Genomic DNA, 12,260 nt, shown 5'->3' with positions numbered 1-12,260 from the left:
AATTCTAAGCATAAAGAATACAACGAACAATAAAATTGCTGAGAAAAGTAGAAATTTAGAATATTTGAACAAAATCGAAAAATTGCAACGATTCAAGATCACTTCATGTCTCGCCACGTAATGGTTCGCTAAAATCTGATTAACATTCACGTCAGGATTTTTATTTTTAAAACGAGTAATGAGACGATTTCGATGCTCGCAAGCAGTATGTCGCGTATACTGGTCTAGTCTGCGAACTCTCATATATTGCGAGACGTATAATTACGCGCGCACGCATTCGTTAACGCGCACCTGCCAATTAAGTCTCTTTGGATGTCCCCTACGATCGCGTTAGCATGCCCATTAATTTCCGCGCATTTCTTCGCGATTGCTAACAGTCCGTGGAATTACCGCGGTCATTGACGGTAATTTCATCGAAATGAGACGCGAAGGAGGTGAGGTGATGGCCGATACGGTGTTTATCGAAAAAGTCGTCTGACGCGACGCGAATATAAGAAAGAAAGCTGGTACGTTGCATAAATTCTTTAAAAAAAAAAAAAAAAAAAAAAAAAAGAAAAAAAAAACGGAACAAATTAAATTACGACCAGTTACGGAAATAATAATTAAAGCCGCATAAAATACGCGTATAAGAGGCTACATGAGAAAACGTTCCTGTGCGATCTTTAAAAAAAAAAAAAAAAAAAAAAAAGAAAAAAAAAACGGAACAAATTAAATTACGACCAGTTACGGAAATAATAATTAAAGCCGCATAAAATACGCGTATAAGAGGCTACATGAGAAAACGTTCCTGTGCGATCTTTGAGCCCGCAGTGTACGCGCCTTTTCGCTGTGCGCGCGCCGGGACTTTAAATATATGTGCGCAGTTTAAAGACAGTAAAATCCTTTACGATTAAGGCAGTAGCAACGGCGGAGACGTTGATCTTTTCCCGGCGAAGCGATTTGCGGCGAAACGACGGCAATTAAAGTTGTGTACCGTGAGTGTGTTAAAATGATCGGCCACTCGCACGCGGAATCGTGCAAATAATGACGAACAGAAGGAACACGGAGTTACCATAATTTTACCTTCCGTGTTTAGCGCTTCCTCTCTCTACGTAGTCACGTCTCGTTTTTCGAACGAATACGATTGTGTTGCGAAAGTTCTTTCGTTCGCGAATAATGTGTTTTTGAGCGCGAAGTCTGTGGAGTCAAGTTAAATATCAAGTACCGCGTACTTAGCGTACGGTAGAAAACGACGCGCAAATTGCACATTCGACGCGTGAGTAGAGTAAGGAAGCTTTTCCTTAAATATACGTTGCGCGAGATGAGATATTCTCGCGGATATCTTCTCCCGAGCATCTCCAAACGTACGTTACGACGACACAGCAGAAAGCGAGTTTTTTTTTCTCCTGCGTCTGTATTCGCGATAAGCAGAAGAAGAACATGAAGTTTTATGTCACGTCGATGATAGAACGCTGCCGAGCGTTCGTGTTCGGAAATCTCGCGCAAATCGAACGCGCGTCGATTAACGAGCGGAGCAAAATGCCACGGTGTCATTTTACATGGTAACTCGCGTACCATGCTCGACACTGATCGAAATCGGCGCTAAACACCGACTGTGTAATGTAATCCTTGTTAGGAATATAAATTGCTTGTTTCCGACACATATTTCTCATCTGCGAATTATTGCGCGATTATCAAAAGTTAAATTTGAAGAGATTTAAAAATTTTAATGTGAATCTTAACACACCTCATAAGTTATTTATAATATCTGTCAATAGAAAAAAATTTTCTATTACTAACCAAATTGATCCAAAACTTCGAATAATTCACAAGACAAAATAATTCACACAGTTTCAAAAATATCAATTATTTTATAAACTCATTCTCTAGTGATTATGTCACGTATATATTGAGTGTTCATCAAGTTACCTGCCAGATCATTTAAAACAAATAAAAAAAGATCGGACGCGTTTCTGGATTATAAACGTAAAAATGCATAATGCAGTAGACGCGTTGCATCGTCATTCTGCGAGATTCCGCTCGACATGTCGTCGTTGTCGTCGTTGTCGTCGCATCAGAGAAACGATTCTCATTTGCGCCAAATGTACCGAGTCACTCGGAAACACCCGATTGAGACTCGCAAGCTACCTTGCGACACACGCTCGAATACAAGGTGGAAGCTTTGGCCGAGCTTTCGACCACGAGCGACGCACGAGAACGCGGCTCGCGCCTGCGCCATCGTAGAGCGCGCTGTTTTCTTCACGGCCACCCGGTATTAACCGTAGGTACACACCTAACCGACAACGTCGTCGTCGAACCGCATGGCGCCAGTTTGAAGTACGCTCTTCTTGCGGATGCACTCTTACGTGGCGCGTGTCGCGTGATTTCAATGCGTTTTTCACAGAGCGCTCCGCGCGACTTTTCCGCCTTCGGCGTCGAAACAGAATCCCGTCACGAGCGGTGATCGCGACGAAAACGTCAATGACGAAGACATTGTTTCGCGATTGCGGTTTCTATATACGAGAACTTTGTAGTGGCGGCTGATTGGAAAAAAAAAAAACGTAATCGCAAAAATCGCGTCTCGAAAGAGTCGCGTCTGAAGATTGTGAGTGCGCGCGTAATTTGTCGATGACACATTCAGCTGTTGAATTACAAATTGTTTGATTAAAAAAATTCGAATCGGTATTTTAAATTTAAAGAAGTAATTTTTTTTAATCATTAACAATGTATTATAATAACAAAAAATAAGAAAATACAATAAATGAAAGATTTGCGTTTGGGAAAATGCGCTGTACAAAATCAATATTTTTTTTTTTTTTTTACTTTTGTTATTGAATACGAATTGTTTCGTTGAACTCTGTCACGATTTTTTTTAATCATTAATAATTTGTAACGCACGTAATACAGAGGTAAAAAAGGGCGCGCTTTTGGACGAACGCCGCGAGTTGTGTCGCTTCTCCCTCTCCGGTTTTATTTTACGAGAACAGGCGGCGGGAGATGCGAGAAGCTGCGTTGTATCGTGCGTTATTGCGTCTATTTCCGACGACGACTATTACCGGCGCTTAATATAGCGTACATTTATCTAATTAATAGCTATTAGCTGCGCGGCCTCAGATTCCCGCTCGGCTTGTCGACGAAATGTTGTGTTAAGACGAAAGCTTCCGGACGGTTGCCTTCTTCCGCGTGACACCTGTCAGTAGCTCAGCCGAGTAATTTATTCAACAGATTTTAGATCCGTATCGAGAGATTTACAAACTCGCGATCAACGAGGAGATTTAAAACTATACGAGACTTCGGTTCTTTTTTTTTTTTTTTTTATCCGCCTCGAAATATTCGTTCGATTTAACTCAGCATCGATTTGTTCAACGCGATCCTTTAACTAAATATGACTTAATATGACGTAATTTTTATCTAAATGGAAGGAAATAAAAAATGCGCGCGCACTCTCTCTCTCTCTCTCTCTCTCTCTCTCTCTCTCTTTCTCTATTTTTTTTAAAGCGCATGTGCCGCTTTCAGAAGCAACGCGAACTGTGTCATTTCGTGAACAAGCATAATATCAATTATTGTCCCACACATATATCACGATCCGCAGGGAGTCCTAGTTTTAGATTATGCTCTTGGCAGACCAAATCTGTGTGACTGACTAACGGACACCCTCTACCCGCGATGATTCACCTGCACACGAAATAGCTGCTTTCCAGATAAAGCCATTTCCGAGACGGAAAGACGCACGTAGTATAACGCTATTATAAAATTGCTCTCGATTACAGCGTGACCCATTAATTGGATCGTGTGTTTCGCGCGTTCAGGAAGGTTGCCGCCTTCTCTCACTTACGTCAATCCTCTTTATACGGCTTTCATCAACGCCGGCCGGCATGTTTTATTCAGCGCGGGCACAGCAGAATTGCGCAAAAATAGCAATTCGTATTAATGCAATTCCGTGAATCGCGCGAAATGTCAGCATTGATAAATCGTATTCTTACGATTGCGTTCTCGCAGATCGAATTGTTGAATAGTTGCGTGTGATTGTTGAAAACTTTGTAATAAGTTTTAAGGTTTTCAAATTCTGTTTTGTTTTTCAAAAATTTTATAAAAAATTTGCAATCAAATAATTCACTAATTATATATACTGTATTTTATGTGCCTTTTTACGAGAACGAGTTAAAGTTAAGTGATACGAAAAGTCTCGACTGAGTTCTTTCGTTCCCCTATCTGCGTGTGACGTCGGATTTATCAGATTAAGCCCTCGAACAGCGTATGGCACTTCGACATTATTCGCCTAACCCATACAAAAGCTACGTACGATCGCGAACACGTCTCCTAAAACTCATTATAGCAGAAGACCAAGTCCGATCGTGCGTATCAATCGAAAGACATTAGCATCGCGAGCGTGACAACGTGCATTTCTGAAAGCGAAGGAAATTTTAATGAGGATTTATGCTCTTATTAACCGGATCCGAAAAAACGTAACGTGTATCTAGAATATGAAGTTTCCGACTCGAAGTTCGCGAGATTTTTCACCGTCGAGTCACTGCTCGATCCGTGCGAGTCGGTTCGATTGAAAATCGCGCTGATACGAAGAGAAAGAGAGAAAAAGAGGAAGAGCGAGAGAGAAGGATGAAACTGATCAAACGAGGCTACTCTCGAAACGTCAAATAAACGGCCAGTTATTAACTTGGCCGGCAGTCAGCCTCGTGACTGACGATATTCGTCTTTGATGTCGAGTAGGTTTCGATCTCTGCTCCTCCGGGGGGGGAATCCTTTTTCGCTGGCCGGGACCGGGCGGGACGAGGGGCCGACGATCTTTCCTCCCTATAAATAACCGGACGACTGTGAATCGCGGCGATTTCCGCAATGAAAATAAATTGAACGATATGTACGCGAGCGCGAGCGAGCGAGCGAGCAAGCGAGCGGTCGCGTTTCACTCGCTCGTCGTGCATCTTCAGTTACGACGGACGCATAGCGTGTGTTGCAATTATTTTTGCGAAGACAGCCGGCACCCACTCGCCGTCCGATCGTAAAATAAACCGTGAATATCGATTTGCCTAAATTATAAACCACGCTCGCCGATGTACGACGTCGACACGGTGTTTGCGTTATTATGTCCGCGTGTCTCTCGTTTTAACGCGGAGAGAAACCAGACCTGCTGAAATATTCGTCGATATGTTCCGCGATCGAGATAATGCAGATGTATATGCACTCTTCCACGTGTTCATTACTTTCACTTTCTTTTATATAAGTCGTATCGCCGCGTCGATTCGCGCGATATCAAACGAGATATCCCCCAACAAGCTCGATTTAAACAAATTCAGAAATATGTAAAGACATGTGTGTGATTTCTCATTGAGAGCAGAGTTTCTGTGTGTTTCGCACTTTCGGAAATACTTTGTAACACTTGCTCGCGTCTCTTATTATAATCTTACGCAGGTTTATTTTCCAAGAGATACATTGCCAAGTTTATAGTTTACAAATAAATTATTTGCTTACTAATTCGCTGTTTCGCAAACATGTGACTAGATATACTTGATATAGTCCTTGAATATAATTGAAGAAGAATATATTATCCGCGCGTCAAACGTCTCTTCTCTCGATGTTGTCGAGCGAAACAAACACGATCTTTCACGAACTGTCATAAACTGTCTTGTTATTTCGAAGACAGTGAAAATCGATTAATCGCGTCGAACGGCCGCGAGGTGGACGTATCCAATTTCGGAACGAGTACCTTGGACGACGACGAGGACGAAGGCGACGAAGCGAGAAATTAGGGAAGCGCGATGCGAAGCGGTGAGCCGTCATCCTGAGCGAGCGACTGCAGAGGCGTCACACGACGCCGACCCTGCTGTCGGGGCCGGGCCCGACGAGAATGAGCCCGAAGGGGCCCGGCAGTCAGGACAGCCCGAAGATGGAGGTGCGGGTGTCGTGCGTGCCGACGCCGGGCGCCGAGCCGCAGGGCGTCCGCGTGCGTATACCAGAACCGAAGAAACGACCCATGAGCCCGCCCGTTCTCGAGCCGATGATGCGCGCCATCAGGTGCCCGTCCGTATCCGAGAAAGACTACTACCGGAAAACCGCGTCCCTGGATCGGCGGGATCGGTACCCCACTCTGTCTGGCGCGGAGATCAAGCGGGGCCTCATTTCCGCTTCCACGGAGCCGCTGCAGGCTCGCAGACGGAACCCGATGCTGGACCGGAAGAACCGATTCCCGACCATCACCGGCGCGGAGCTTCGGCGAAGCATGGCGATCGGCAAGTGTCCTCTCGAGGACGGTCTGGATCTCAGCCTGGCCCCGTGGCCCGGCATGAAGTGGGCCTGCGTCAGGGTGTTGCATCTCTATTGCAAAGTGTTCGACCAATTCGAGCTGTTTGAGCTGATCGTTAGGTAATTTGCGGCCGTTAGAGTGTACGTAATTCTTAAAACAAAAAACGCCGAGAGTTCCAAAAGTGAGAAATTTTGGAAATATTCCAAATTCAGTCAGACGAAACTTGAATTCCGTTAAATTCAAAGTATGTTTGATAAATTTGTTTGCAAAAGGTTCTCACGCAAATTCAACTGAACATCGTCAAGACTTATAAGAGATCGCCAACATTCCGGCGAGCCAATGAAGGCAGCGCGAACGCAATTAGCCGCCATTAGTATCAATTAGACAAAGCCTGTGTAATACTGACTGCTTTACGACGGAAAACGACGAGAAAGCAGCGCCAAGCCAAACCTGACCGAGTGATTTACATCGGTCTACGTTTGTAGGTTAACGAAGTTGATTTTTCGCGCGGCTATGTCTGTACACCAGATTTTATTAGAACACACGCGGCCTCTCTTATCTCTTCTTGTCGTTGTTATTGTGGGTTTCACTTTAATTACAAAAAGTACAGAATTATTTTATCCCGCGCGTGAACAAAAACTCTGAAATCACGTTTTGGAAGTCAGTTTATTTCAATCTAGCACATTTATTTGTTTTTTATTTAAATTGTATCAAGCGAATCCTTTTATAACACGAGATGTTGCCTCTCTCTCTTTCTCTCTCTCCCTTTTCTTCGCGCTTAGCTACACGACTTAATATAAGACGACGGCGTGGCATGTGTCGCGTTTTTCCATTCCTTTTTGCATCGCGATGGATCGACTTTCGCGCTTTTTCTTCTTTGCGCGTTCCCGACGTCTCTTATACGCTTCTGCAAAAAAAAAAAAAAAAAAAGAAACAAAAGAAAAAACCAAACGAATCTCTCGTGGAATTTATTGCGCTGTTTCGCACGTCACGCCTCCAACTTGTAAAATTAATTTACCGTATCGATATCGGACACACCTGATACATACGACCCCGAAATAAAGTTCCTGTGTTACTGAATCATAAAGTAAACCGGATGAGTCGCGCGAGATATATTATCGCAAGCGGATAATGAATTCTCAAAAATTCGCAAAAACGTTTATTACAATTCTTTATGATTGAAGTCAAACAAACTCACGATCGCGTCTCGTACGACACCTTTAACGTTCATTATCGCGTCATTTTGTAAAAATTATAACAGATACCGTTTGATACTTGACAAAAATCTATTTAATATCTGTACTTTTTGTTTTATTTCTTCTGATGACTCATTCAACACGTCTGGTCTTCCCGCATAAGGTGAGACTTAAAAATAAAAGAAAACCTCGGAGTATTACGCTTCGTATCGATGACGGTAAACGCTCTCGTATGCGCGCGGCCGATCGTCGACGCGAGTTCGAGCGAGTTACGATCGACGCGCGAGTATAACGTTACACACGTCGAATTAACGAGACGTCAACGTTAATTTGCATTCAGCCTCGCGTAAAGTATCGAAGCGCGTCCGACAAGGTGTAAGATTTGATCAGGCGGTAACGAGAGAGAGTACGTCGGGAAAAGAGGCGAATAAACGCCCGTCAGGATCTACCGTCGAGACTTTTTTTTTTCTTTATAGCGCGGGAGACTCTTCGTGTGAGACCGAGTTATGGTTCGCTGATAAACAGGATAATTGCGCGACTGACATTTATCGGTGTGACATTACAGAAGTGCCCGCTGATACGCCCTCGGAGAGACGTTTTCTAAAACGAAAAAGAAGGAAAGTACGGCAAGAGATATTCGAGTTTTTATGCGGGATATTATTTTCTATGATTCCAAAATAAAATATATTTGATGCAAGATATGCAATATTTAACTTGCAAAATTCAGGTTATAATTCTTGACAAAATTGTTTATCATTACGTGAAAAAAAAAAAAAAACTATTTTCTCTCGTATCACTTTGACGCAATATTTTATATATCTTGCAAATATCACAATTACATTTTATATATTTTACAAATTACAAAAATGCTGGTTTCTAACAACAAAAGTGCAATTTTTAAACTAGAACATTCTAAAGTAAAAAGAAGAACTGGAATGAAAAATGACAAAGAAAACCTTGATTCCTATTGTTACGCGATAATTTCTAATCCGATCGCTATCACGTACGTAGAAAAAACGTGCATATACAGCTTTTAGGGTAGAAAAGGCCATCCTCGCATTAGCGCCGAGAGTCTCGATGGCCTTGAGACCGATATCCGGAAGGGTGCGGTAAAGCCGCGATATACATGTCCGCCGCAAATGCATCCCTCTCTTGATTATACGATCGCCGTTCGATACGTGGCGGTGCCGATATCGACCCGGGGTCCTCGCACACGCTCTTTTCACGAGGAAAATTTCCTGTCGCACCCACATCGATATCTTTCGCATTTTTTTGCCGCGACTATGTTATACTTACTTTATGTTAATTTCTCGCTTTTCATTCACACAGCATTACATATTCGTGTCGATTTGTACGACTCATCAATTATCGGTTGTCACAAAACACCGCAGAAAATATTTCGAAATAAAGAATGATGCAAATCTACTAAGGACTTTCTTTACATATTTGATTTTTAATACAAATGTTGACGCGGACGAATTTATATAAATTTATTTTTTCTCGTTTTTTTTATTTCGCATTTTTCTTGTAACCTTCATAGACATAAATCGTTTTTCGTCAACTCGCGACGACTTTTTTTTATAACGAGTTATTTAATTAACACCGTTTCCACGCTTTACCGACGTTTCATTTAATTAATTAATAGAATAGCGGCGCTTAGCGCGCAACGAGACATTAATTAGTAAATGCGATGTCTGTCGAAAGACCAACCGTGTGCGACGACATAACAAAAAAATAAATAGGCTCAGAGAGAAAGTATGACGAGCATACAAAAAGAAATCATTGGCGCCCTGCCTAATTAGGCGATTATCGGCTCATGCGAGCGCGACGTATAAAGGTAATAAAAGTTTATTGGACGCCTCATCACAACGTGTTCGAAGTTAATGAACGAAGCAGGGCAAATATTTATCAGAAAATTTCTCATCTTAAACGCGGCAAAATTTCATCAAGTGTCTTAATTGAGTCGCAAAATCGTAATAAACCTTTTTTTGATTTCACATTGAATACTTATTTTTTTCAGAAAAAATTGCGCCCGCTGCAAATGTCCACGAGAGAACCACGATGTCTGCCACGAAGAATGGGTGTCCGTCAGATCGCGGTTGGGACTTAAAGGCGACGAGTCGAGCGGGCCGATCAGTGTGGATCCCAGAGAAAAAGGCCTCGCCTGGGCACCTCCTGGACTCCCATGGCATAAGGTAGTTTTCTTTTTCTCGTTTTATTTCTCTCATGTGATTTCATATCAAAGATACAAAATACATTATTTAAAATGTATTTTGTACGTAAGAATGAAAAGAAGATCATCCAGTTACGTAATTTAATTTGTTAATTGCATCTGGATAGAAGTGCAGCAATTAAAATCCCGTGATGTAACACGGCAAAACGAGTGTAATTAAAAAATGATAAAAAAAGAAAGGAATAAAAAAAAAAACAAACAAACACTTGAACATATAATTTACCACAAAACCAATAAAAAAACAGATATATTACGGTTTTATAACGTAGAATAAAAATTCTCTTAGATATCTCAATAGCCTCGTATCAAAACAAATATTCATCTTGTCTTTTATTGCGCGGAAAAAGACAAAAACAGCCTCAATCTTCTGGTTGAATACAACCGTGCAGATCGCATTGTAATTTGCGAATGTCGCAAAACATTTATTGCGTTTGTCGTCGCGCGGGCACGAAGTGCAACGGACAGGGTGGTTCTTCTAAACGATCGTTTGCGGTTTATACCGCGAAGCGAATAGGATAATAATGGGTGGTTGTGGGCGGAAGAAAGGCAAGAGCGTAGCGCGTGCATAGCGAAATAGACAACGTGCACGACGTTTGACGACCGACAAGCTCGATCTTGGCCCATCGCCAGCCTTCAATATTTTTCGAAAAATCCCGATGTGAAATTTTACAGCCTAGAGCTGGTTTGACGTTTGCTTTATTGCAGACGTTCCCTTGCGTTTTCTTTTTCTTTTTCTTTTTTTTTTTTTTTTTTTTATGAGCTTGCGCCACTTACGACCCATCAGCACCGTGATGCATTTACGATGTTTTTTTTATAATATAATCGCGGTCGCGGATATTGAAACCGCATCGCGTCCGCCTCATTTCCACGTCCTTCCGTCAAAGAATATATCGGCGAAGGAAAAATCGTGAGTTCTCACGTGACAGAAAAAAAAAAAGAATATTATATACAATGCGCAATGTGGTACAATGTGCTTTGTGAGAACCGATTGATTTACCGTAGTCAGAACCGTTACTTGTTGCAGAGAGACGACGACGTTCACCGTGAATAAAAACTTCAACATATTTTTTTATATCTCGCGTTATATATTAGTTTTACTTGTTCGAATGTGGAACACTGATTAGCACAATTGTCTGTTTCGCAGGTAGAAGAATATTTCACGATGTTACCGGAGATCTCTGTACCGAGACTCGGGACGCCCGGCGAGCGGCACAGAGATCGTCAGTTGGCGATTCAGTTGCCGAAACAGGACTTAGCGAGAGCTTATTGTCGCCACTTGAATCCCAAAGACGCCAGTAGCGCTGACGATTTTATGGCCGCGAGGAACGAGATCGCCCTGGACATCGGTAGTGTGCAGGAAATTTCTGAACGAGGTCTGGTAAGTATCTGACGGATAGGTTCGGATTAAATACGTAATATTGCGATGTCAAGTTGACATTAATTCCGTGCAATAACGACGAAATCTCTGGTTCGACAGCACTCTGACGACGATTCGTTAATACCGTCCTATCTTTGTCTTTCAGGATTGCGGCGTGTGTGGATCGTCTCTGAAGTACAGTAGCCTCGCTGTGTCAGCCAGCAAAGTGGGCCTGCTCTTTCACCCGGCGTGCTTCAGATGCGCGGATTGTAAAGAGCTCCTGGTCGATCTCGCTTATTGCGTGCACGACGACACGCTTTTCTGCGAGAGGCATTACGCGGAACAGCTTAAGCCGAGATGCGCCGCATGCGACGAGGTAAGGTATTTATGGAGCTATTTTCCATTGCAGATGGAAACGGCGCAATTAGCACAATGCAACTATGCATGAATCCGGACGCGCAATGTTCTCGCGGTTTACTTATTATGTAAAAAATTTGTGGTACTTTGACTCTCTTATATTATCTACGTGGTAAGAAGTTTCATCACGAAATGAACATTTTAACGAGTAATTATTCTGAGAATAGGGTTGGTGTAATGTCTTACAGGTTTGTTCTGCGTTTTATATTCGGGTCATTGTTCGTTGATTTATTGCGGAATGAAATTTTTATGGGATTTATTTGTCACTCAATAGAAACTATGAAAGATGATCAAAAACATTATATCATAAATACACAATCGGAGCGTCCTAATTCATTAATCTGTCGAACAGTTATTTTGCTTTTTTGTAATGTAAGTTTCGTTTCGTATAAAAGTAGAATATATATAATATGTTTATAGTAAAAAATAAGAAAAAACTAAAACTGAACTACGAGCAGATAAAACGGTACAATGTAAATGTCAGAAGCACAATTATCATTAGGTGTTAAGAAAAGTCGCCAAAGTAGTCGAAGTAGGTAATCGTCAGACCGAGCAGTGGAGAGTGAGTTTATCCGCGAACATCTGCTTTACCGGCAACGGTATGAATATGGTTCACGGAGAAAAACAAGCGAGACGCTGCCGAGATATCGGTGGCTCATGCAGTGCCCGTGAAAATGACTCGATAAGAAAACTTGTTTTCAAAAATGCGAGAAGAGTTTCAAAATCGTAAAAATGCAAACTGTGAAAATAAAAAAAACAAAAATTGCAAGCAACACTTGTTAGCAGTTTATAGAATTCAAGATCAAAAGATTGCACAAA

General features: G+C 42.0%; 1 protein-coding gene across 6 annotated transcripts in view; it reads left to right on the top strand.

The window, feature by feature from the left end:
• LOC109853064 (four and a half LIM domains protein 2-like) overlaps positions 1-12,260 on the top strand; it is a 98,525-nt gene that overhangs the window by 54,411 nt on the left and 31,854 nt on the right. For 5 of the 6 annotated variants that reach the window (XM_020424797.1, XM_020424791.1, XM_020424798.1 and 2 more), the window contains 3 exons: positions 9,455-9,629; positions 10,812-11,045; positions 11,191-11,400. In XM_020424797.1, the coding sequence (XP_020280386.1) occupies positions 9,455-9,629; positions 10,812-11,045; positions 11,191-11,400 (619 nt within the window). Of the gene's footprint in view, positions 1-5,938; positions 6,358-9,454; positions 9,630-10,811; positions 11,046-11,190; positions 11,401-12,260 lie in introns of those variants that run through there. The other variant, XM_020424794.1, reaches the window with a different exon arrangement.

The sequence above is a fragment of the Pseudomyrmex gracilis genome, unplaced genomic scaffold (assembly GCF_002006095.1).
Source record: "Pseudomyrmex gracilis isolate BER0280 unplaced genomic scaffold, ASM200609v1 scaffold_42, whole genome shotgun sequence".
NCBI classification, from domain to species: domain Eukaryota; kingdom Metazoa; phylum Arthropoda; class Insecta; order Hymenoptera; family Formicidae; genus Pseudomyrmex; species Pseudomyrmex gracilis.
This window is presented reverse-complemented; position numbering and strand designations above follow the sequence as displayed.